This window comes from Halichondria panicea, chromosome 8 (genome assembly GCF_963675165.1).
Source record: "Halichondria panicea chromosome 8, odHalPani1.1, whole genome shotgun sequence".
NCBI classification, from domain to species: Eukaryota; Metazoa; Porifera; class Demospongiae; order Suberitida; family Halichondriidae; genus Halichondria; species Halichondria panicea.
This window is the reverse complement of record NC_087384.1, coordinates 6,584,553-6,610,828: the sequence shown is the minus strand read 5'-3', so window position 1 is coordinate 6,610,828 and position 26,276 is coordinate 6,584,553. Positions and strand designations below refer to the sequence as shown.

General features: G+C 40.8%; 3 protein-coding genes and 2 long non-coding RNA genes across 8 annotated transcripts; 4 read left to right on the top strand and 1 right to left on the bottom strand.

Annotated features, from left to right (window-relative positions):
* Positions 1-14: 14 nt before the first annotated feature.
* LOC135340510 (tyrosine-protein phosphatase Lar-like) lies at positions 15-11,449 on the top strand. Of its 3 annotated transcripts, XM_064536860.1 has the most exons (10): positions 15-250; positions 384-559; positions 688-849; positions 908-1,204; positions 1,258-1,548; positions 1,606-1,884; positions 1,930-2,214; positions 2,313-2,469; positions 2,653-2,770; positions 10,833-11,449. In XM_064536860.1, the coding sequence occupies exons 1-10, from the start codon at positions 168-170 to the stop codon at positions 11,256-11,258; spliced, it is 2,274 nt and encodes a 757-aa protein (XP_064392930.1). In that variant the 5' UTR covers positions 15-167; the 3' UTR covers positions 11,259-11,449. The 3 variants fall into 3 exon arrangements, with proteins under 3 accessions (XP_064392930.1, XP_064392932.1, XP_064392931.1); XM_064536862.1 differs by lacking the exons at positions 2,653-2,770; positions 10,833-11,449 and adding an exon at positions 7,267-7,870; XM_064536861.1 differs by lacking the exon at positions 10,833-11,449 and having other exon boundaries at positions 2,653-3,386.
* On the top strand, positions 4,010-19,562 carry LOC135340505 (leukemia inhibitory factor receptor-like). Its single transcript, XM_064536853.1, has 12 exons — positions 4,010-4,193; positions 4,302-4,462; positions 4,543-4,707; positions 5,275-5,393; positions 12,778-13,297; positions 13,357-13,665; positions 16,789-17,064; positions 17,139-17,414; positions 17,508-17,783; positions 17,866-18,141; positions 18,611-18,779; positions 18,902-19,562. The coding sequence occupies exons 1-12, from the start codon at positions 4,114-4,116 to the stop codon at positions 19,443-19,445; spliced, it is 3,171 nt and encodes a 1,056-aa protein (XP_064392923.1). The 5' UTR covers positions 4,010-4,113; the 3' UTR covers positions 19,446-19,562.
* Positions 7,915-14,975, top strand: LOC135340508 (uncharacterized). Its single transcript, XM_064536858.1, has 7 exons — positions 7,915-8,133; positions 8,219-8,681; positions 8,731-9,250; positions 9,316-9,630; positions 9,688-9,957; positions 10,406-10,577; positions 14,376-14,975. Exons 1-7 carry the CDS (start codon positions 8,063-8,065, stop codon positions 14,875-14,877), a joined length of 2,313 nt encoding a protein of 770 aa, XP_064392928.1. The 5' UTR covers positions 7,915-8,062; the 3' UTR covers positions 14,878-14,975.
* An 86-nt stretch (positions 19,563-19,648) lies between the features above and the next one.
* LOC135340520 (uncharacterized) lies at positions 19,649-20,117 on the bottom strand. Its single transcript, XR_010396391.1, has 2 exons — positions 19,896-20,117; positions 19,649-19,835 (listed from the first exon to the last, which is right to left on the bottom strand). It is a non-coding gene; the product is annotated as an uncharacterized LOC135340520 (long non-coding RNA).
* Positions 20,118-21,232: 1,115 nt separating this feature from the next.
* Positions 21,233-26,218, top strand: LOC135340522 (uncharacterized). 2 transcript variants are annotated; one of them, XR_010396395.1, is made up of 4 exons: positions 21,233-21,795; positions 24,800-24,974; positions 25,027-25,510; positions 25,578-26,218. It is a non-coding gene; the product is annotated as an uncharacterized LOC135340522 (long non-coding RNA). The 2 variants fall into 2 exon arrangements; XR_010396396.1 differs by lacking the exon at positions 21,233-21,795 and adding an exon at positions 24,539-24,680.
* Positions 26,219-26,276: the final 58 nt, after the last annotated feature.

Sequence of the window (26,276 nt, the reverse complement as noted above, 5' to 3'; positions counted from 1 at the left end):
GTATTGTATGTACTGTTAATGATATTCATTATTGTGGTTATGAATATTTAATAACGATATTCATTTTGTTATGGTACTTTGGCCTATATAAAGTGGTTGCATTCTATCATTAGCTGGTCATAATCCCATCAATAGTCTAGTTACACATCTAGCACAAAGCAACAACCATGGCTGGGAGGGTGCTGCCTTGCTGTATTACAGTTACAACCTTCCTCATAGTCATACTATTTGCTTGCTGTCCAGTAGTGAGGTAAGCTAGAATCATAGGCTACGTACCTAGTCTAGTAGATCTAGACTAGTGAGCAAATAATAGATGATCGATCCTCCATCAATTCTTATGTAGTTTACGTCAGCTTTACATAGGTCTATCTGCATCATTACAGGGCAATCTATTGCTTTGGAAGAGAAGGAGAGGTTAGGTTAGCAGATGGACCCAGCTCCAGAGAGGGGAGAGTGGATATTTGTGATGGTAGATACTGGCGCACTCCATGTCAAGACACCTGGGGAATTGAAGAGACTCGAGTGGTGTGTCGAGAGCTGGGGTTTTGTCAGCAAGGAGGTATGTTGGTAGGATTATCAACTGATACGTCCATTGCTATAAATCTAGTTGATGTCAGTGATTAAGCATTGAACTCAGTTTTCTAGCATTAGATCTCGGCTAAAATATCTTTCCCTTGCATTACACAGGACGCTTAGTAACAGGCCATAGTTATCAGGAGTATATTCTATTTGATATCAATGAAGTCAACTGCACTGGAGATGAAGCTACACTGAGCAACTGTTCTGTGACATTATACTATTCAAGTAACTGTGGCAACTACGTTGGGGCCGGAGTGTCTTGTTATTCAAGTAAGTCATGTGTTGAATACATCCCATGGACCCAAAAATTATGTTTCTTTTCCATTAGCCCCTAAAAGGCCAACAAATGTCGAGATCACTTTCATTGACTCGTCCTCCATTCAAGTGTCCTGGTTACCTCCAGACATGGGCAACTGCACCAATGTGGATGGATACCGAATTATCTGTTCTGATGATATATCGTGTAATAGGCCTTATTCTTTTGTGGAAGAGACTCCAAGTCATTCATTGAATGTGACATTCCACGATCCTTATGATAATGATAATTTCAATTCTTGCTTCTTCTATTGCCTTGTTTCTGGTAACAACAGTGCTGGAGTAGGTCCTGCTAGCTATGTTTATGGACGTGAGTGCTCTTTATTTCTTGTGAGATTCCTTTTTATTATTATTAAATTACAGCTACCCCCAGCCCTCCAAGAAACGTGACAGTCAAGCCTTCAGGACAAACGTCACTGCTAATTGAGTGGCTGGAGCCAAAACAAATCTATGAACGATACGGTGAATATTATGTGGTGTGTGGGACACAGACTAGACCTAGAGTCAGCTCTAGATATATATACAGCATCACAGAAACAGCTGTTAACATTACTGGACTGAGTGTGTTCACAAGATACGAATGCTGTGTCACAGTGAACGTCGCCAGCTGGTATAGTAGTTTCCCAAGTTGCGTGAATGCTACAACTGCTCCAGGTATTCCATGTGTTCTAACATTATGCAATAATTGTTGGTACACTATAATAATCCCAGATCTCCCTACTGCCCCTCTGGCTGTCAACGTCATTGAAGTCACATATAAGTCCATCCAACTGGAGTGGTCCCCGCCACAACCAGCCAATGGCACTATCTCCCACTACACCATATCATGCCTGCAAGCTAATGGAACTATTGTGAGCTTGAATACCACTGCTGATGGACTAGAGACTGTGAGCAACCTCCAAGAATTGACCAACTACACTTGCTGCATCTCTGCTACTAATGAAGCTGGTGAAGGAAATCAAACTTGTGTGGATGCAAGGACAGAGCGAGGTATGTTGATACAGTGTGAACAAGCTAATTTATCTTTCTATACAGGTTCTCCTACTGAACCACAAGAAGTTGCCATAGTTTCGGCCTACACTAACGGTATCACGCTGACTTGGACAGAGCCAGCTGAGAGCTATGGGCAAGCTATCCTGTTCTACAGTATCAACTGCACATCAGCACACCACAATGCAGAGATACAACGAGCATACAATACCTCTGTGGAAGTGTCTGGTCTTAATGCCAACACCAACTACACTTGCTGTGTTTCAGCAGGGAACTCTGTGGGCGTTGGACTACATCAATGTATCGTTGTCATGACTGCTATAAATACTGGTACGATATGTATAATGATTAAAAGGGTACATATCGTACCAGTATTTATAGCAGTCATGACAACGATACATTGATTATAGTTATTATTCACTATACAGAACAACCACAATCTGGAAGCAACCTGGTGACAGCAGTGTCTGCTGGAGCACTGCTAGCAGTGTTGCTACTTCTGTGTATTGTGATAACATGCATAACCTGTTGTTGTTGTTACAAGAGAAGAACGAGCAAACAAGTGACTCTTCAAGGTCAACAAAGGTAATACCCATTGCAAACTTTGATCCACCATTATTTTAGTTGAGTGATTGTGTATACAGCCCTATAGTACGAAAGGTATAACCTTTTTCATTTCCATGAGGGGAGCAATTACGAGTACTAGAGTTACATGTACTCATCGTTTTACCTAAGATATGTAGCTTAACATTGTAAATTGCGCTGCAGCACTGCAGATCCAGTGTACGAGGTTCCTGAAGATATAGAGCTCAAAGAGAAAGGCAGTACATTGAAAACTGCTCCACAAAACAACGACACATCACACAGACACGTGTACAAAGAAGAGGTGGAGCTAAGATATGAGAAACCAGTGCTTGCTTCGAGTGGAGGGACTGCAACGAACAAAAAACAAAAAGAGGAAAAGCCAATGATGTTGATAGCTAGTCCATCCATCACTCAACCTGGGCAGCAAAGCAGTGAGAAGATCTACCAGCCATTGATCCCTCCCAAGACCTACAAAGAACAAGAAGTCTCAGCCTATCAAGACCTGGCCTTTGAGACAAGAGACGCTGGGACAGACGTGGCTAATAATTCAGAGGGACAGTACGAGCCAATCAGGAAGAATGATGAGAACAATCAGTACGAGCCACTGTCGTTTGGAGGGGGTGTGGCATCTCAGGAGGAGGGGGCGTACCAACCACTGAGCTTCCAGAGGGAGGACGACAACACTTACGAAACCATTCAAACCACCACCACCCGTACATGAGAAATGAACTATGACTTTTGTTGACTATATTAATTATTATTACTATATGAATATTTGTTCTGTGTGTGTGTGTTGCATATGCTTGAGTGGTGTTTTTTTTGTACACTCTTTTATTGTTCCACATGCGTTGGTTTGCTGTATTTTGATGCCACAACTGTAAACCAATAAGATCACAAACTGCCATGATGTCAGTGAACTCTTTGACAATGTATGTGCTTTATTGATTAGTGGGTGTAACTGACTTATACTATAAATCCTGGGGCTGTGTCCACAATATTCTCTATCCCCTGCAAGTAACTAGATCACCACCCTATAGAGCTAGAAGTACGTTACCAAAATAAACTTCAAGGATCAGTGCAGAAACTGTCAGAAAAGGGCAGTACGAGCCACTGTCATTTGGAGGTGGTGGTGTATTTTGAGGAGGGGCTTTAAGACGAGCTTGTGAAAGTATATAATTATGTTTGATGTTTTTACGATATTATGTACACATGCACAATAGCTACAATGATCGGCCTCAGTCTAGGTAATGGCGTATCGCAGCTGTACTAGTTGTTGTGATTCTTAGCAAACTGAAAGGTATACTAGTACTGAGGTCTATATAGCCTGGGGACAGTTGCAGTGAAAACTGTGATTAGTTTGATTTACTAGTATTGTTTTGTGTACAGTCATAGATAGTAAAGGTTTACTATCTATGGTACAGTGCTGTGCTTGCACATGCAACAGTTGTCCCTAGCAAAACCACAGTACAATTAAGCTATGAATAATTATCACTATGCTAAATGGGGGCATGTCTACCACTACAGTCACATGCATAGCCACATAAAACCATAGATAGTAAATAAAAGCCTTTTAAAAAGGTCACTTCCCGTTCAAATTACAAATTTAGATCTGAACTCTACACAAAGAAGGCCACCACTATCAGTATGCCTATGGCTAAAAGTCTGTTGCTCTGCTTCATCCTCACAATTACAACATTCCTCTTATTTGTTTGTTGTCCAGTGAATTAAGTTGATCATACATGCTACAATGTGTACCAAATTACCATATAGCTACATAGACTATGTTTAGAGTCTACATCATAGTATCTTAAGCTTACTAAAACGTTATGTAGGTCCTGCAGCCACGGAGAGATCCGATTGGTGGAAGTTACAGGTGCTTTCAATGGGACTCCCGAGGTGTGTGTTGCTGGGAGATGGAGTGGAGTCTGTGTTGACATATCCGCTATGAACCAAGCAGCTGCAATAGTGTGCAAACAGCTGGGCTGTGGACATGGTGAGTAAAGCAAACTACTAAAACTATTTCTTGCTAAGAAGCTGGTTGCAAATAATAACTATAGTGTATACTTATATTAGGATACGTAGACAATCAAAGACAATGTCACAACAGTACACTCAAGTTTCAATGCAGAGGAGGAGAGTCAAATTTAACTGGTTGTTCTATTTTGGATGGTGCTGACTGCTCAACAGGAGAAGATATGTGCATTGTCACTCAGTGCACTGCATGTCAGGCACAATTAGGTATACAAAGAACTATTTCAGTTGATCCCTAATATCTTGTATATCTGTTTAACCATAGATTGAAGAGTTAGAGGGATAGGAAACGGTTTGTATCTTGAGTAACATCCGCGCTACGCTGCGGTTTAATCGAGGCCATCATAACAATATCTATTTCTACACTCAGTGCATAATAAACTACAAGTAACTGTGCTTAGTCCGTGCAACTCACTTATATTTCAAGGTCTATACCTATTGTAGTAGTCATAACCAGCACGCTTACACGTTATATGTTCCAATAGCTTTGAAACAGCCTTGGGAACATATAACTTTATTGGAAAGTCTCTTTTTACTGGGTGTGGTCAGACATTAGCAAGTACTACACGTGGCTCATGGACTAGGCGTGTTATAAATTGCTGAAAGAGATGATGTCTCGAGGAAACACAGCTTTGGGAGTTACCCGACAAAAATGTGCTTAATAGCCTCGTAACGCGGATATTTTTCGAGGCTCCACTGCAGATTCAATGTAAAATCATCTCGTGCACCACTCCGTTTCCTATCCCTCTAACTCTTTAATCTATGGTTTAACAGATTTATTGGCTTATGGAAGTGGTGATGATCAGCAAGTGCCTATGCTAGATGATGGTTCGTCTAAGGCAGTTGTGATACAACCGTTTCCATTCTTTGGAGAAAATCAGAGCGAGCTATTTGTAAGTTCCCAAAATGTTAACTCATTGTTAATTGAACTTTTATAATATATAGGTAAACACGAACGGAGTTTTGTCTTTTCATGAAGGATACACATCCTTCAGTCCAAGACCCCTACCATTTACTGATGTGACACCACTGATTATACCTTTCTGGAAAGATATCGATATACGTTGTAACGGTAGCGGTGAAATTTACTATAGAGCAGTAAATGGGTCGGGATCCTACACTTTATGGCAAGTGAGCCTGCTGGTGAACGACTATGTATACAGAGAAACTAGGTTCTTTCCAACATCCATACTTATCGCCACATGGCATCAAGTGTATCCTTTCCTTTGCAATAATGCAATGCGTCAGAATACATTTCAAGTAGTTCTGATGACAAATGGACAGGATTCTTTTGTTTGCTTTTTATACGAAGATATCCAATGGGGACCAGGCGCACAGATCGGGTTCAATGCAGGAGATGGGAATAGATCATTCACAGTACCTGTTGGACTGACTGGTGCTACACTGCACATGGAGAGTTTGTCCAATGTGGGAAGACCTGGGCTGTTTGTGTATCAAGTAGATGGTAAATATATTGAGTGTATGCATCTCATAACCGTATATATTACACAGGTGATGAAATAGGGGCACCTGTTAGCAGTCCCACACAGCTGATAGTCACCCAAGTATTTCAGATGTCACTTCAGCTACGTTGGACAAATACACACAGTGATGGAGTGGACCATTTCAATGTGTACTGCTATCACACCAGCTGTCCCTATTGCTCTGATCTACCAGCTGTGCACACTGTAACTACATCAATTACCATAGCTACAGTCACCGGACTGACACCATACACAGAGTATGGATGTTGTGTGACAGCAGTTTACTTAAACCAGGAAAGCGACTGCTCAGAAGAACTGAATATATCTACTTTATTAATACCAGGTAACTGACTGTGTGTTAAAATGTACTTACTCTAGCTTGATGTGTCTCCTTACAGTACCACCACAAGGCCAGTTGATGTTGGTATCACTGAAACAACCAGCACATCCTTTAAACTGGAATGGTCTAGACCATTAAACATTGATGGAACACTACTGTACTACCAGATAACATGCTTACAGAACCTCAACAATGTCTGGCTCAGCACAACCATGAACAGTAGTGTGGATGTGAGCAACCTCCAACCATTCACTAACTACACGTGTTGTATCTCAGCTACTAATCAAGCTGGTGAAGGAAGAAGCGCGTGCTCTGATGCAAGAACAGGTGCTTAATAGGGTGTGTAGAATTTGGAGGATCTGGGTGGAAAGATTGTATTGGTGTAATGGTAGCCAAAATAATATCAGGAGCCCATAAATAAGAGAAGGAGCGGCTAACTTCAACGTACACTCGGGGATCACGTCTCGTAATTGCCGGTGAAACCGCACTTCCTTGTTTGGAAGCGACTAAGTGCTTGCAAACCGCAGCCCTGTATTGTGTATAACACGTGTAGGGATTCAACCACTTAAGTGACTCTGCATATATGGAAATGCTCCTTCTCTTATTTATGGGCTCCTGATAATATCTATAATGCTATATAGATCTAGCTGATCTCCAAGTTTCCAGCAGTCAAATCAACTTTGTAATTGCTTTGTCGGCTGGAGCACTATCAGCATTTCTGGTAGTCCTGGCTCTTGTGATAACATGCATAACCTGTTGTTGTTGTTACAAGAGAAGAACAAGCAAACAAGTGACTCTTCAAGATCAACAAAGGTACTACTGATAATTATAGTCCTAGTACTGAAAGGCAACTCTTTCAAACTGTTTGCATGTACTAGGTATTTCCATAGCTATATACCATAACATCATGAATGATTTCCTGTCTTAATGTACTTGCTGCAGCACTGCAGATCCTGTGTACGATGTTCCTGAAGATATAGAGCTCAAAGAGAAAGGCAGTCCACAAAGCAACAACACATCACACAGACATGTGCAGTACAAAGAAGAGGTGGATATACGATATGAGAATTCAGCGAACAAAAAACAGAGAGAGAAGAAGCCAATGATACCGATAGCTACTCCACCCATCACTCAACCTGGGCAGCAAAGCAGTGAGAAGATCTACCAGCCATTGATCCCTCCCAAGACCTACAAAGAACAAGAAGTCTCAGCCTACCAAGACCTGGCCTTTGAGACAAGAGACGCTGGGACAGACATGGCTAATAATTCAGAGGGACAGTACGAGCCAATCAGGAAGAACGATGAGGACAATCAGTACGAGTCGCTGTCATTTGGAGGGGGTGGGACATCTCAGGAAGGGGCATACCAACTGAGCTTCCAGAGGGAGGATGCCAACACTTACGAAACTATTCAACCGCCCGTACATGAAAACTGAACTATGACTTACTTACTGGCTGTATATATGCCTGAGTGTTTTGTGTATATGTTTTTAATTATTGGTCTTACTGTTATGCAGTAGTCAGCCCCACCCACCTTATGGTATAATTATTACAAGCAGAGAATGCCCACTAATATAATGAGATTCATGCTCTGAGAACAGTTGTATAGCTAGCTAGCTGGCTTGACAACTTGCTATAAACCTGAGGCTCTGTGTAGCCAAGAGTAGTAATCTCTCTGTTTCCTGGTAGTTCTAGCTAGCTAAGTACTATACTATACTTACACAGAGAGTAACACAGCAATGGCTAAAAGTGTGCTATTTTACTGCATTACATTAGCTTCAACCTTGCTCTTTATTTTTCGTCAAGTTAAGTAAGTAACATTTAGTTACTGAAATGTAGTTACACATTGTCTATACTCTTTTGGGTATTACAATATATTTAATTATCCCTAACAGATCTTGTAGCCATGGTGAGATCAGAATAGTGAATGTGGTAGGTGCCTACCAGGGTTCTCTGGAGGTGTGTGTTGCCGGGAGATGGAATGGAGTCTGCGATGATGATGATGGAGATTCCATGAACCAAACAGCTGCAGTGGCTTGTCGGCAGAATGGTTGTGGAGTAGGATTTGCAGAGGCGGGAAGTCTTTGCTCTGAACATCGATTCAAGTTTCAATGCTCAGGACACGAGGCTAACCTAACTAGCTGTGATATTGAAAACAGTTCAAATTGTTCTTTAAATGGCAATTCCACCATGTGCATGAACGTTCACTGCATGTTCTGTCCAGCCCCAGTCAGCTTGCTACCTTATGGAGAGAGTGTTGGTGATCTTCGAGTACCCTCTATTCTGGATACCTCTTCTGGTCCAATAAATCTGGCTCAAAACTTCTCATTTTTTGGATCTGAAAAATCTACCATTTTTGTAAGTGAATTTTTGTTCTTCAAACTTAATATTGACAATATTATTATAGGTGGTCACCCATGGACTTTTATCGTTTCAGTCTGCATATATAGATCATTCTCAACAACCTCTACCAATTGACAACACTGTGCCACTTATTTTGCTCTTTTGGAGTGATACCGATATTTCAAGAAGAATGGGCGGCGGCCAAATCTTCTACCGTGAGATAAATGACAGTGAAAGTAAAATAATAACATTTGCACGTTTTCTGCTACCCCAAAATAATAACTTCAATCCTACGTCAACTTTTATTACAACATGGAATCAAGTTCCACAGACAGTTTTCTCATTTGAAGCTGATCGGGAAACTAACAACACATATCAGGTGGTTCTAATGACTGATGGTCGGAGGTCGTATGTTTGCTTGTTGTATTCGAGTATCCAGTGGGGTCCAGGTGCACAGATTGGGTTCAATGCAGGAGATGGGAACAGATCATTCACAGTACCTGGTGGACTGACTCGTGCTACACGATACATGGAGAGTTTGTCCAATGTGGGAAGACCTGGGCTGTTTGTCTATCAAGTAGATGGTAAATATATTGTGTGTATATATATGCATCTCATAACCATTTATAATCCCACATTTGTTACACAGGTGATGAAATAGGGGCACCTGCTAGCAGTCCCACACAGCTGATAGTCATACGAGTATTTCAGAATTCACTTCAGCTACGTTGGACAAATACACACAGTGAAGGAGTGGACCATTTCAATGTGTACTGCTATCACACCAGCTGTCCCTATTGCTCTCATCTACCAGCTGTGCACACTGTAACCGCATCAAGTACCACAGCTACAGTCACCAGACTGACACCATACACAGAGTATGGATGTTGTGTGACAGCAGTTGACTTAAACCAGGAAAGTGACTGCTCGAAAGAACTGAATATATCTACTTTATTATTACCAGGTAATTGACTGTGTGTTAAAATGTATACTTACTCTAGCTTGATGTGTGTCCTTACAGTACCACCAACAAGGCCAGTTGATGTTGGTATCACTGAATTAACAAGCACATCATTTAAACTGGAATGGTCAAAACCATTGCATATAGATGGAACGCTACTGTACTACCAGATAACATGCTTACAGAACCTCAACAATGTCTGGCTCAGCACAACCATGAACAGTAGTGTGGATGTGAGCAACCTCCAACCATTCACTAACTACACGTGTTGTATCTCAGCTACTAATCAAGCTGGTGAAGGAAGAAGCGCGTGCTCTGATGCAAGAACAGGTGCTTAATAGGGTGTGTAGAATTTATAGGATCTGGGTGGAAAGATTGTATTGGTGTAATGGTAGCCAAAATAATATCAGGAGCCCATAAATAAGAGAAGGAGCGGCTAACTTCAACGTACACTCGGGGATCACGTCTCGTAATTGCCGGTGAAACCGCACTTCCTTGTTTGGAAGCAACTAAGTGCTTGCAAACCGCAGCCCTGTATTGTAATATAACATATATAATATAATATATATAATAATATAATATATAATATAATATATAATATAATATATAATATATAATATAATATATAATGTATTATAACACGTGTAGGGATTCAACCACTTAAGTGACTCTGCATATATGGAAATGCGGTCATAACCACTTACGTAACGTGATCCCCGTAGTCAGCCGCTCCTTCTCTTATTTATGGGCTCCTGATAATATCTATAATGCTATATAGATCTAGCTGATCTCCAAGTTTCCAGCAGTCAAATCAACTTTGTAATTGCTTTGTCGGCTGGAGCACTATCAGCATTTCTGGTAGTCCTGGCTCTTGTGATAACATGCATAACCTGTTGTTGTTGTTACAAGAGAAGAACAAGCAAACAAGTGACTCTTCAAGGTCAACAAAGGTACTACTGATAATTATAGTCCTAGTACTGAAAGGCAACTCTTTCAAACTGTTTGCATGTTGTGGATATTTCCATAGCTATAGTGGTATCCATAACATCATGAATGATTGCCTGTCTTAATGTACTTACTTCAGCACTGCAGATCCTGTGTACGATGTTCCTGAAGATATAGAGCTCAAAGAAAAATGCAACACGTTGAGAAGTAGGGCACAAAGCAACGACACACCATCACACAGACATGAGAACAAAGAAGAGGTGGAGATACGATATGAGAAACCAGTGCTTGCTTCGAGTGGAGGGACTGCAACGAACAAAAAACAGAGAGAGAAGAAGCCAATGATGCTGATAGCTACTCCACCCATCACTCAACCCAGCCAGCAAAGCGGTGAGAAGATCTACCAGCCATTGATCCCCCCCAAGACTTACAAAGAACAAAAAGTCTCAGCCTACCAAGACCTGGCCTTTGAGACAAGAGACGCTGGGACAGACATGGCTAATAATTCAGAGGGACAGTACGAGCCCATCAGGAAAAATGATGAGGACAATCAGTACGAGCCGTTGCCGTTTGGAGGGGGTGGGGCATCTCAGGAGGGGGCGTACCAACCACTGAGCTTCCAGACGAAGGACGACAACACTTACGAAACTATTCAAACAACCACTGCACCTGTACATGAGAACTGAACTATACTGACTTCAAACACTTGTTTTGTGTGTTCTGTGTGTTGCATGCATGGTTTCCAGTGGTTTTGTACACTAGTCTCTTCTGTTCATGCACTCCTATTGTTCTACAGTAATAATAATTATGCACGTGTTGGTTTGCTGTGTATATGTATTTTAATCACAATTGCATGTAGAATCACAAATGACAGTGTTTGTAATGTCAATGAAACTCTTGGTAATGTGACTTATCTATGACAAGTGTGCTTTTATTGATTAGTGGGTGTATCTGAATTTAATTTTGAGGCTATATAATTACCTCCACAATAATCTCTATCCTGCAATTGACTATAGATCATCACACTAGAGAGGTTATCAAGATAACTTCGAGGATCAATTCAAACCTAAGGGCAGAAACTGCCAGAAGAGAAAACAATCAGTACGAACTACTGGAAGTGATGGTGGATATTTAAAACTATATTGTGTGAGTTTTACGATATGTGTATGTACACATGCATGTGATACATGCAAAATACACACACTTTCAGTCTCAGTCTGCATGGTGTGTGTAAAATGTTGCAGTGGGAGTTGTTGTGGTCTTAGCAACATACAAAAACAATCTGAGGTTAGGACTTGTGGGTGTAGCTATAGTATCATTCAGTCACATGCATAGTCAGTATATAAAGGTCTTTCCCATAGATCTGCACTCTACACAAAGAAGGCCATTATAATGATTATGGCTAAAAGTTTGCTACTCTACTTCATCCTCACAATTACAACATTCCTCTTATTTGTTTGTGGTCCAGTGAAGTAAGCTGATTCATTAGATCTATAGCTAAAATGTTTACCAAATTATTATTACGTTACAGTTTACAATAATGCTAAATGTTATGCTGTAGGTTCTGCAGCCACGGAGATATCAGATTGGTGGAAGTTACGGGTGATTTCAAAGGGACTCCCGAGGTGTGTGTTGCTGGGAGATGGAATGGAGTCTGTGCTGACCTATCCGCTATGAACCAAGCAGCTGCAGTACTGTGCAAACAGCTGGGCTGTGGACATGGTCAGCCTAATGCAAGCAACTAAAATTATTTCTAGCTAAGAAGCTGGTTGCAAATGATAACTATAGTGTGTGTCTATATATACTTGTATAGGATACGTAGACGATCAAAGACAATGTTCCAACAGTGTACTCAAGTTTCAATGCAGAGGAGGAGAGTTAAATTTAACTGGTTGTTCTATTTTGGATGGTGCTGACTGCTCAACAGGAGAAGATATGTGCATTGTCACTCAGTGCACTGCATATCAGGCACAATTAGGTACTAAGAAGAACTATTTCAGTTGATCCCTAATAATCGTGTGTCTGTTTAACAGATTTATTGGCTTATGGAAGTGGTGATGATCAGCAAGTGCCTATGATAGATGATGGCTCATCTAAAGCAGTTGCGATACAACCCTTTCATTTTTTGGAGAGAAAATCAGAGCAAGTTATTTGTAAGTTTCCAAAATCGGTAAACTATTATGAAGTTGTATCAATATTATACAGGTAAACACGAATGGAGTTTTGTCTTTTTATCAACGGTACCCATTCATTCTTTCAAGATCCTTACCATTTAGTTATGATATGACACCAATGATTATACCTTTCGCGAGAGATATCGATATACGTTGTAACGGTAGCGGTGAAATTTACTATAGAGCAGTAAATGGGTCGGGATCCTACCAAGCGAGCCTACTGGTGAACGACTACGTATACAGAGAAACTAGGTTCTTCCCAACATCCGTATTTATCGCTACATGGCATCAAGTTTATCCGTACCCTTGCTTTAGATCTAATAATCATCAACGGAATACATTTCAAGTAGTTCTGATGACGAATGGACAGGATTCTTTTGCTTGCTTTTTATACGAAGATATCCAGTGGGGGCCACGCGCACAGATTGGATTCAATGCAGGAGATGGGAACAGATCATTCACAGTACCTGGTGGACTGACTGGTGCTACACTGCACATGGAGAGTTTGTCCAATGTGGGAAGACCCGGGCTGTTTGTGTATCAAGTAGATGGTGAATATATTGAGTGTATGCATCTCATAACCATTTATAATCCCACATTCGTTACACAGGTGATGAAATAGGGGCACCTGTTAGCAGTCCCACACAACTGATAGTCACCCAAGTATTTCAGATGTCACTTCAGCTACGTTGGACAAATACACACAGTGAAGGAGTGAACCATTTCAATGTGTACTGCTATCACACCAGCTGTCCCTATTGCTCTCATCTACCAGCTGTGGACACTGTAACTACATCAAGTACCACAGCTACAGTCACCAGACTGACACCATTCACAGAGTATGGATGTTGTGTGACAGCAATTAACTTAAACCAGGAAAGTGACTGCTCAGAAGAACTAAATATATCTACTTTACCAGGTGACTGCATGCATTTATACGTGCCATTTAAAGGTTGTAATGCTCCTTACAGTACTCCCAACGAGGCCAGTTGATGTTCGTATCACTGAATTAACCAGCACATCGTTTAAACTGGAATGGTCAAGACCATTGCATATAGATGGAACACTACTGTACTATCAGATAACATGTTTACAGAACCTCAACAATATCTGGCTCGGCACAACCGTGAATAGTAGTGTGGATGTGAGCAACCTCCAACCATTCACTAACTACACGTGTTGTATCTCAGCTACTAATCAAGCTGGTGAAGGAAGCAGCGCATGCTCTGATGCAAGAACAGGTATACTTAATAGGGTGTGTAGACATTTGTAGGATCTGGGCGGAAAGATTGTATTGGTGTAATGGTAACCAATCTAATGCTATAGCTGATCTCCAAGTTGCTAGGAGTCAAATCAACTTTGTAATTGCTTTGTCGGCTGGAGCACTATCAGCATTTCTGGTAGTCCTGGCTCTTGTGACAACATGCATAACCTGTTGTTGTTGTTACAAGAGAAAAACAAGCAAACAAGTGACTCTTCAAGGTCAACAAAGGTACTACTGATAATTATAGTCCTATAGTACTGAAAGGCAACTCTTTCAAACTGTTTGCGTGTAGGTATTTCTATATCTATAGTGGTATTCATAACATCATGAATGATTGCCTGTCTTAATGTACTTGCTGCATGCAGCACTGCAGATCCCGTGTACGATGTTCCTGAAGATATAGAGCTCAAAGAGAAAGGCAGCACGTTGAAAAGTGGTCCACAAAGCAACAACACATCACACAGACACGTGCAGTACAAAGAAGAGGTGGATATACGATATGAGAACAAAAAACAGAGAGAGAAGAAGCCAATGATGCCGATAGCTACTCCACCCATCACTCAACCTGGCCAGCAAAGCAGTGAGAAGATCTACCAACCGTTGATCCCTCCCAAGACTTACAAAGAACAAGAAGTCTCAGCCTACCAAGACCTGGCCTTTGAGACAAGAGACGCTGGGACAGACGTGGCTAATAATTCAGGGGGACAGTACGAGCCCATCAGGAAGAATGATGAGGACAACCAGTACGAGCCGCTGTCGTTTGGAGGGGGTGGGGCATCGCAGGAGGGGGCGTACCAACCACTGAGCTTCCAGACGAAGGATGCCAACACTTACGAAACTATTCAACCACCCGTACATGAAAACTGAACTATGACTTACTTACTGGCTGTATTATTTTGTATGCCTGAGTGTTTTGTGTATACATTTTTAATTAGTGGTCTACTGTTATGCAGTAGTCAGCCCCACCCACCTTATGGTATAATTATTACAAGCAGGGAATGCCCACTAATGAGATTCATGCTCTGAGCACAGTGTGTAGCTAGCTGGCTTGACAACTTGACTATAAACCTGAGGCTGTGTGTAGCCAAGAGTAGTAATCTCTGTTTCCTGGTAGTTCTAGCTAGCTAAGTACTATACTATACTTACAGAGAGTAACACAGCAATGGCTAAAAGTGTGCTATTTTACTGCATTACATTAGCTTTAAACTTGCTCTTTATTTTTCGTCAAGTTAAGTAAGTAACATTTAGATACTGAAATGTAGTTACACATTGTCTATACTCTTTTGGGTATTACAATATATTTAATTATCCCTAACAGATCTTGTAGCCATGGTGAGATCAGACTAGTAAATGTGGTAGGTGCCTACCAGGGTACTCTGGAGGTGTGTGTTGCTGGGAGATGGAATGGAGTCTGTACTGATGAGGATGGAGATTCCATGAACCAAACAGCTGCAGTGGCTTGTCGGCAGAATGGTTGTGGAATAGGATTTGCAGAGGCCGGAAGTCTTTGCTCTGAACATCGATTCAAGTTTCAATGCTCAGGACACGAGGCTAACCTAACTAGCTGTGATGTTGAAAGCAGTTTAAATTGTTCTTTAAATGACAATTCCACCATGTGCATGAACGTCCAATGCTTGTTCTGTCTAGCCCCAGTCAGCTTGCTACCTTATGGAGAGAGTGTTGGTGATCTCCGAGTACCCTCTCGTCTGGATACCTCTTCTGGTCCAATAAATCTGGCTCAAAACTTCTCATTCTTTGGATCTGAAGAATCTACTATTTTTGTAAGTGAATTTTTGTTCTTCAAACTTGAATATTGACAATATTATTATAGGTGGTCACCCATGGACTTTTATCGTTTCAGTCTGCGTATATACGCTTTTCTCCACGATCTCTACCAATTGACAACACTGTGCCACTTATTTTGCTGTTTTGGCGTGATACTGATATTAGAGATGAGGGCCAAATCTTCTACCGTGAAGTAAGCAGCATTGAAAGTCAAACAATGACATTGGCACGTTATCTTCTACCTCCAAATGTTAATAACTTCAATCCTATATCTATTTTTATTGCAACGTGGAATCAAGTTCCACAAACAAGTGGGTTGGATGGACGTAACAACACATATCAGGTGGTTCTAATGACTGATGGCCAGAGGTCGTATATTTGCTTGTTGTATTCGAGGATCCAGTGGGGTCCAAGTGCACAGATTGGGTTCAATGCAGGAGATGGGAACAGATCATTCACAGTACCTGGTGGACTGACTGGTGCTACACTGCACATGGAGAGTTTGTCCAATGTGGGAAGACCCGGGCTGTTTGTGTATCAAGTAGATGGTGAATATATTGTGTGTATACATCTCATAACCATTTATAATCCCACATTCGTTACACAGGTGATGAAATAGGGGCATCTGTTAGCAGTCCCACACAACTGATAGTCATCCAAGCATTTCAGACTTCACTTCAGCTACGTTGGACAAATACACACAGTGATGAAGTGAACCATTTCAATGTGTACTGCTATCACACCAGCTGTCCCTATTGCTCTCATCTACCAGCTGTGCACACTGTAACTACATCAAGTACCATAGCTACGGTCACCGGGCTGACACCATACACAGAGTATGAATGTTGTGTGACAGCAGTTGACTTAAACCAGGAAAGTTACTGCTCAGAAGAACTAAATATATCTACTTTACCAGGTGACGACTGTGTGTGTGTGTGTGTGTGTTTGTGTGCTTTTATAATACTGATACTTAATTGGTAATGCTCCATACAGCACCATCAATGAAGCCAGTTGATGTTGGTATAACTAAAATAACCAGCACATCCTTTAAACTGGAATGGTCAAGACCGTTACACATTTATGGAACACTACTGAACTACCAGATAGCATGTTCACAGAACCTCAACAATGTCTGGTTCAGCACAACCGTGAACAGTAGTGTGGATGTGAGCAACCTCCAACCATTCACTAACTACACGTGTTGTATCTCAGCTATTAATCAAGCTGGTGAAGGAAGCAGTGCATGCTCTGATGCAAGAACAAATGCAGGTATGTGCATAAACCCTTCGTTATTCATTAGATTATATCCCTTGCAATTGCCATGCATTGCTCATTGTACACAGCTCCTCCAACTGAGCCAGAAGACCTTAACGTGATTTCAAACACCGCTAGCCTTGTGCTGATTTGGACAGAGCCAGCTGAGAGCTATGGACAAGCTATCCTGTTCTATAGTATTAACTGTACATCAGCACACCACAATGCAGAGATACAACGAACATACAATACCTCTGTGGAAGTGTCTGGTCTTATTGCCAACACCAACTACACTTGCTGTGTTTCAGCAAGGAATTCTGTGGGCGTTGGACTACATCAATGTATCGTTGCTGTGACAGACAATGGTATATAAAACTATCCGCAGGTTATCCTCTTTTATCCTTTTACTCAAATGTATATATAATATGTCCTCCAATTACCATGCACATTGTACATAGCTCCTCCGACTGAACCAGAAGACCTTAAGGTGATTTCCAATATCACCAGCATCACGCTGACCTGGACAGAGCCAGCTGAAAGCTATGGACAAGCTATCCTGTTCTACAGTATCAACTGCACATCAACACACCACGATGTGGAGATACAACGATCATACACTACCTCTGTGGATGTGTTTGGTCTTATTGCCAATACCAACTACACTTGCTGTGTTTCAGCAGGGAACTCTGTGGGCGTTGGACTACAGGAATGTATCGTTGCTATAACAGCCAAAGGTATACAGGTTATCCATTTTATCCTTTTGCTCGCAGGTATATAATATATCTTATATAAAATTGCCATGCACATTGCACACAGCTCCTCCAACTGAACCAGAAGACCTTAACGTGATTTCCAACACCACTAGCCTTTTGCTGACTTGGACAGAGCCAGCTGAGAGCTATGGACAAGCTATCCTGTTCTACAGTATCAACTGTACATCAGCACACCACGATGTGGAGATACAACGATCATACACTACCTCTGTGGAAGTGTCTGGTCTTATTGCCAACACCAACTACACTTGCTGTGTTTCAGCAGGGATTTCTGTGGGCGTTGGGCTACATCAATGTATCGTTGCTATGACAGCCAAAGGTATATTCACTTTAGTTACCGTATTTACTTGATTAAACACCCTCCTTGATTAAACGCCCATCTTGTTTAACACCCATAGTAAAAGCTTTGTCTTTGTCAATAAACGACCATCTTAAATAATCGCCCATGTGTGGGCATGGCACTGTGGGTGAAGCTAAACTAGCACAGTTGTAAGCATGGCAGCATAGAATATAGATACTTTTTATGGTGGCAGAGCTAGAGAGAGACACTAACACAGAGGGAGAAACACCACTCCTATGACTTAAGATTTAAGCTGAGAGCTGTGGCAGCAGCCAAAAAGAGCATAATAACTGCTGATGAGCAAGAGTTTGGAGTAAACATGACCAATAAACGCTTGTTCGAATAAGCACCCATCTCGTTTAAACGCCCCCTTTCAAGACTTTGATATGAAATAAACGCCCGGGCGCTTAATTAAATAAATATGGTACTTATTTTTTTCACTATATAGAACAACCATCACCATCTGACAACAGCCAAGGCATCCTAGTTACAGCTGTATCTGCTGGAGCACTAGTAGCAGTGTTGTTACTTCTGTGTATTGTGATAACATGCATTTCCTGTTGCTGTTGCTGCAAGAGAAGAATGAGCAAACAAGCAACTCTTCAAATCCATCAACAGTAAATGCCATAGACACTAAAATATCAATATCCATTTTCTGTTTTGCATGTAAGTGTCTAAAACAGCCCAATTCTCTTGACGGATTATAATTCTGACATTATTTTTTCCTATAATTATATAGAATTGCAGATCCTGTGTACGAGGTTCCTGCTGACATTATAGAGCTCAAAGAGAAAGGCAGCACATTGAGAAGTGATCCACAAAGTAACAACACATCACACAGACACGTGTACAAAGAAGAGGTGGATATACGATATGAGAGACCAGTGCTTGCTTCGAGTGGAGGGACTGCAGCGAACAAAAAACAGAGAGAGAAGAAGCCAATGATGCCGATAGCTACTCCACCCATCACTCAACCTGGGCAGCAAAGCAGTGAGAAGATCTACCAGCCATTAATCCCTCCCAAGACCTACAAAGAACAAGAAGTCTCAGCCTATCAAAACCTGGCCTTTGAGACAAGAGACGCTGGGACAGACATGGCTAATCATTCAGAGGGTCAGTATGAGCCTATCAGGAAGAACAATGAGGACAATCAGTACGAGCCACTGTCATTTGGAGGGGGTGGGGGATCTCAGGAGGAGGGGGTGTACCAACCACTGAGCTTCCAGAGGGAGGACGACAACACTTACGAAAATATTCAAACCACCACCACTACCCGTACATGAGAAATGAACTATATAATTATATGACTCTGTATATACAAGAATTTACTGTTACGTGCAATGCTTCCTGTCATAGCTACTCTATTACATGTATATATATTCAAAATTAATGTTCTTTTACTCAATGTAAACATGGGGTGCATATGCCATATTTCTGATTGCTGTATAATGCACGTATAATTTAAACTACATTTAAAAATAGTTACTTTGAAGCTGAGCAAGATAATGATGAAATATTCCTCCAAAGATATAATTCTCTAAAAGTGTTACAACAGCAAAACTAATACATTGTAGTTGTGTATTCACAGTAGAGGTATTACCCAGGAGTATAGCCTCTGATCCCAGGCCGCACTTCCTCGAAGGGGAGGCCATTGAAGGAGGCTAACACAGGAGCTGCAGGAAATGAGATGTTCAACAACATACAAAAGTACTTGTACACTGCCAATGATTCACCTTATATTCCTTAGTGTGTAGCTCTCTCTGTCCATTAGCGAACTGTATCACAAGGTCCCCGTTTGGATAGAGCCGCTGAGTGTTGCCATCAGTGAAGAGGCTTTCCTCCTCTCCTGAAGGGTGGATGATCTTGACCGTCTTGTTTGCTCTTTAATGCCACAGTCTGGTGGCTGTACGATTGCCTCACATGAGATCAACTTTCATGAGATCAACTCCCACAAGATCAATTCTTACCACTATAGTATGTAATCCTATAGGCCCTCTAATAACCAACACCCACTCAAGTCAATGGCCCACACTTTAAAGGTGCTGTTTCAAATTCTTACCCATCCAGCCGTACAGCCTGTAGTACCGAACAGTATAATGGCAGCTGCAAAAATTCAACCAACAGGCATCCGATTAATTAATATGGATTGAGTACATCCAACCAAAACAAAGATTCAGAGCTATACATGCATGTTTGTAGCTACATCTCGACACAAAATAAAAGAGAAGAATCCATACAAACACTGTTTGACTGCTTCAACACATGACTGAGGCATGACTCTGAAGAGTATATTTATTTTACCAGCTATCAAGCATCTTCATTGAAAAATTTGGAAGTGTGACGTTTTTTTGTAAAACTGAGTTGATCACATGAAGTTGATCCTATGAAAAATTTATTCTATGAAAAGTTGATTCTATGGGAGTTGATCTACTAACAATTGACCTCATGCAAAGTTGCTCTGGTAAGAATTGATCTTGTGGGAGTTGATCTCATGAAAGTTGATCTCGTGTGCACACATCGGCTGTACAAGTGTGTGTGGGGGACGGCGGGGGGAGGGGTCAAAATACTTAAAGAACTTTACTTGCAAACTTTATTATCAGGACACTAGTAGGTTGAAGAAGTACCCCCTGTATAATCCCCAAGTGATATAAAAAATAATTATTTCTCTCTTTTGTGTCCTAGTATGTTATCATTGTATCCCCCCCTCCCATTATCTACACGTGATGTTGTTGTCTTTGCGTAGTCTATATTAATTGATCTGTGTGCGCATGCTCAGTAAACGAGCTAAATTCTACCACAAGCAGCATGCACACTATTCTGTATAAAAATGCTATATTACTAGGAGCATGCAGGGCATGTTTGGGGCGAGTGAGTGAATTACAATAAATTGTTAACATTTCAATGAATTGTAAATTGAAACAGTGAATTAGTAAAGTATGGAATTAGCACAGTTAATTCTGGGAAATAGTTAATTCCGAGATATACAGTGTTGATAATCTGGTGGTAGCCTCGATTCCAAGCCGCTATTCAAGGGGCTGGAGTCGAGCTAATCTGGTGGTTGTATGTAAAATTAAAAGGAGAGGCTTGCAGAAGTGCATCTGTAGTTATTGGTTGTTGTAGACAAATTTCCTTTAGATGATCACCGAAAACACTTAGTGTGATATAGTGTCCTCCGGGGCGGGTAAGTAGAAGTTTAGCTCGTACTTGTCTCTTGCAGAGGGTGATTTTTTTAACTAAACAGCAAGTTGTGCAGGTTCCAGATGTGTCATTTGTTGGTTGGACTTTGCTGTTACAGACAAAGCAGATCAGGAAATTGTCAAATGATAGTACTCCTGCAACTTCGGAGTCACTGATTTGGTCGTATGTATTTCACTGTTGTCTCGATTCATCTTGTAAGCTTCTTTATGTCTTGATACAAGTTGGTAAGGATCATGACGTCCAAAAGAAAATCATTGTGTTGGTAAGGATCATGACGTCCAAAAGAAAATTACCGGTCCTCCTCCATGACAAGGTAGCTTCGCTCGCCCCAATAATTCAGTAAGATAAAAGCCACGCAGACTGTACCGCAATGAGAGGCACTGCAGCTCTTCTGTTCATGTTGTTAGCAGTCTGCAACTGTCAAAATAACTTGCAGTAAGTTCCAGTTCATCTATTGATGCATGCACAGGTCTACATCATTTGCTTGTACAATTGTTGTTAGCTATTCATGGTATAGCATTGCTGATTGTATGCATTGAGGCCTGTTTTGTACATAAAGTACGAAAACTAACGCTCAGTAGAGACAAAATGCATCTTACAGTAAGTTGGCCTTTTTCGTATAATTACTAGGGGTACATTAAATGCAATAAATCCTCGCTCAGAGTAAGAGTCAAAGTAAATCTGGACCTAATTAATTTCCACATAAGAAAGCTAGGTCTATGTGCATTCAATCTGGTAAAGACGTCTAATGGTCGAACCCACAAGAAAGCTAGATTTAAGTTCGACCGTCCAGGCTTCGGTTTAGCCACTCCTGGATGTTGCTGAGGTCTAAGACTGTGAGCCGATGTCCCTCAGCATCTGCCAAGACTCCACGCCAAGTATCAAAGCCTACATGTTCAACCAGAAGTCCTTTTGCCTCGACGTCAACCACCACCGCCACCACCACCGCCACGGAAAATCTCGATAGGACTCAAACATAACTTCACTTCGCTCGGAATTATAAGTTTTGCTTTATTTGCAAGTATGGTAACTAACGCTGGTTGTGCATATATGGGTCGGAGCTCAGTAGACAAAATACATCTATCGTCCAAATCCCAAGGACTAAATATTTCCATTCAGATCGTTTTAGGAGTTAGTAAACATGCACATTATTTCTGTACATACACTAGACAGTCCATGCAATAAATATACCTATATATAATATATTGTGTACGGAACTAAGGTAATTAGCTAACTTTAACGCCTAAAGTTATGATTGTAACTTTTATCTGGATTATAGGTAACACTCTTTACACAAATTTCCAGTCATTTTCAATAAAAGCTGTTGCTGATCCCACACTAGTCTGGGGGCCAGACCTTTTCTCAAGAGGGGGGAGGGGGAAGAGAGAAAGAGGTCTAGAGACTCTTGCAGCACTTCGTGTGCTCTTGGAATGTCAATATGGCGGAGACTGTGATATTGGAGGTTATAAAGAAGGAGTAGATGTAGCAATACTCTCATTTCATTGGCTGCATGTATCCAAATTCCATTGGCTGTAATCCAAATTCCTCAGAGGCAATACTTGCATTTCATTGGGTTAAAAATCACATGACATAGGATATGCATTTCATTGGCTCTGGCCACTAATCCTCTCTCTTGATTTTGCCCCGAGCTATTAGGTCTGGCCCCCAGACTAGGTTTCTATATGCTTTTCAAGGCAACAAATTAGTTATTACATGCTACATTTAGATCTACAATTTGCAAGTATGGCTGAGAGGCTACTGCTTTACTGTATGTCCACTGAGCAACCATTATCGATAAAATTAATAAGGGCTGTATTACAGCCATATTACATACATGTTTACAATCATATTAATCTCATGATGAACAATACACTTAAATATGATGAACAAAAGATACTGCATCGTAATTATGATTATGAATGATTATGTAACATAAGTAGCATGCAAGTTGTGTAAACCAAAGTGGTTCCTGAGATATCGTCCAATGATGGCTGAACAATCCAATGTGTACGACAAGGTAGGATGGCTGAACAATCCAGTGTATTACAATTGCAATTTAGTTTCTTGGTGTTCAGTGAGGTAAGTTGAAAGTGAAACAAATTATTTCGCTAAATATATTGCAACAGTGAATAACCATGGGATAACCTTGTGCGAATGTTGTGTATAATTATAATAAGCGTGTGCATTACTTCAATCAGGGCATCACACTGCAATGAACCAAAGGGAACAGTTCTACTGGTGCAGCTCTAGAGAGGAGAGGGTGGTGTGTCGAGAGCTGGAGTTTTATCAGCAAGGAGGTAGGTCTATGTTGGTAATTAAGAATAATATGGACTACCAACAACTTGGTCCATCAGTTGGATATGCTGTCCCACAAGAGAGAAGCGATGTTTACATGATGACAAGGAGCGATGTACCACAGCCAAGCCTGAGGGGGGCAAGCCTACAACTTTGAAGCTGCTATAGAGCCGTTATATAGGCCTTGGCGGATTATGCTTAATTGGTTTACCTATTCTAGTTATTCTCCTTTTCATCCACCTGTTTTTCTCAATTATGTTGCTGCTGTATTGATTCTGAAATAAATTACACATAGGAGTCTAATTGAATGTCAAAAATACATTTAGGATTTCAGGAAGATATACACACAGAACCAAGTTATGTATAGTTTTTACATCATTATAGTATCTTCTTTTCGACGATTGTGTATAGCCAGCTGTTGAGAAAACAAACTGCTGACAGTTTGAAACTTATATATATCTTCTCACTCGTGCCTATTTTTCTCATCAAAGTCAGAAAATGTACCTATTTTTCCCATCAGTATTATTCTCAATGCTCAGGAGTAATCTGCCAAGGCCTAAGAGCCGTATATAATAGAAATTGACGTTAATGTTTATGCTATATGGTTTGCACAGTATCAATGCGAACCATATAGCATAAACATTTATGTTTTGTTTTACATGACATTGTGTTTGATAGCTGCACCACAAAAAAAAAATTATTTTGTGTTATTGCAGTTCAGTTGTTGTTATTTTGCTGAACCCCAACATTAAAGCAACATTGCTGTATCTAGATACTGTGCGAACTTTAACATATTATTTTTTCCTGTGCTTGATAGCTGCATGCATGCATCATAATTATTTTATGTCATGCATGGATATACTAGCTATATATATAGAGTAACTATAGAATTTTTCAGTTGTGTCTATAATTCTGCTAAGAATTTGTATATACTAGTCCATATAGAATTGATGCATGTTGGAGTTACTAATGCAGGTTAAAAAGATTGTGACTGTTCTCCTACCATTGCTTTTGTGGCTACTAAGGTCAGTTGACTAAGAATGCATGATAAACTGGGAATACATGGTAATATATGTAACTTTACTAGTGTAGATATACAGTCATGCATACAGTCAATAATAATGATGCCCACGATCTACTGCAGAAGCTCCAGGGCCTGCACTACCGAATATGATGTCAGACTACAAGATTCACTTTCAGCTAGGTCTGGGAGGATAGAGGTGTGTATCGAGGGACATGGTCCACCATTTGCCCTGTTCATGACTTCTATAATATAGGTGATACCGTATGCAGACAATTGAGCTTCTGCGATGGAGGAGGTCAGTCTTGATCATAACTCTTAATTAATACTCCACTATATCTATTGCTCAGATGCCTGGATTGTTTTTCAATCGTCATCATCGTCATCTTTGGAAGTTGATTGCCTTGGACATAAAGAACTGTTGAGTGATTGCTATTTTTATGACTATCCCTGTTCATGTATTGTTTATGTTGATTGTGGTGGACCTAAAGGTTTGTTCAGTGATATTATAATTTATTAATAGTATTGTGTTAAATTGTATATGGAATTGTATTACAGTTCCACCTTCTCCATCACTCCCTTCAATAACTATTGATAGTGCAACCTCATTCACACTCGTGTGGGGTCAGAATCAGAGCTCATACGAATGCAGAAATGTGATCGATGGCTATAGAGTTAATTGTACAGCTTTTGGGTGTTCTAGTTTGAGTGGGTCAACAACACAAACCACTCTCACCTTTAATTCTGCTGATGGTGTTACTAGCTGCAACTATCGATGCTGCATCCAAAGCTACAACAATGCTGGAAGTAACTCTTCAACATGCATCTCTCTGCGTAAGAAATACTGTGGTTGTATCATGTCAGTGCATTTTAATCAGCACTCTTATTCTCTACACTGCAGCTGTTCCAGGTAGACCCAATTCTGTGCGGGGAATTATCCAGAGCTCACAGTCAGTCCAAATATCGTGGTTACCCCCATTGTCAAACTACCAATACATCACTGGATATAGGGTTTCCTACAGAAATTGCCCATTTTGTACATTATTATATATGGACGTAAATGGTGCTACATCTAGAAATTTAAATATAAATAATCTGGTACCCAGCACAAGGTACACTTTCAGCGTGATAGCTAAAAGTGTAGTTGATTCGAATCCAAGCAGTTCCATCACTATAACCGTAGGTAAGCCTTCAAACCTCTCAGTGAGTATACATTCTCTTCACAACCCTTAATGTTTCTATAATTATATACAGCTCCCCCTAGTGCTCCACCATGGCTGCTTGCAACAAATCCGAGCCCTACCTCTTTTACTTTGAACTGGAACAGACCTCGCAGCACGTACAATCAACCATACAGTTTCACTATCAGCTGCGACGAGACCTCCTACAGCAACACTGGAGCACAACTAATAGCAACACTGAACTTAAATAGTGTGTCATACACTGTTAGTTCTTTGCAGCCAGATGCTACGTATCAATGTTGTGTGTCAGCTGCGAACAATGCTGGGGAAAGCACTACTTGCATTGTTACGGATACCATGGAAATAGGTGAGTACATTTTTAGTATTAGTTAGACCATGTGTAGTAGGTTTCTTAGCTG

Excerpts from the sequence above, each read along its gene's own strand:
- LOC135340510 (XM_064536860.1), top strand. The coding sequence starts at position 168 with ATGGCTGGGAGGGTGCTGCCTTGCTGTATTACAGTTACAACCTTCCTC. Across the intron at positions 850-907 it reads CGGAGTGTCTTGTTATTCAA|CCCCTAAAAGGCCAACAAAT; the intron begins GTAAGTCATGTG and ends CTTTTCCATTAG. Across the intron at positions 1,549-1,605 it reads GAATGCTACAACTGCTCCAG|ATCTCCCTACTGCCCCTCTG; the intron begins GTATTCCATGTG and ends TAATAATCCCAG.
- LOC135340505 (XM_064536853.1), top strand. The coding sequence starts at position 4,114 with ATGCCTATGGCTAAAAGTCTGTTGCTCTGCTTCATCCTCACAATTACA. Across the intron at positions 13,298-13,356 it reads GTTTGTGTATCAAGTAGATG|GTGATGAAATAGGGGCACCT; the intron begins GTGAATATATTG and ends TTCGTTACACAG. Across the intron at positions 17,415-17,507 it reads CGTTGCTGTGACAGACAATG|CTCCTCCGACTGAACCAGAA; the intron begins GTATATAAAACT and ends CATTGTACATAG.
- LOC135340508 (XM_064536858.1), top strand. The coding sequence starts at position 8,063 with ATGGCTAAAAGTGTGCTATTTTACTGCATTACATTAGCTTCAACCTTG. Across the intron at positions 8,134-8,218 it reads TTTATTTTTCGTCAAGTTAA|ATCTTGTAGCCATGGTGAGA; the intron begins GTAAGTAACATT and ends TATCCCTAACAG. Across the intron at positions 10,578-14,375 it reads ACTCTTCAAGGTCAACAAAG|CACTGCAGATCCCGTGTACG; the intron begins GTACTACTGATA and ends TGCTGCATGCAG.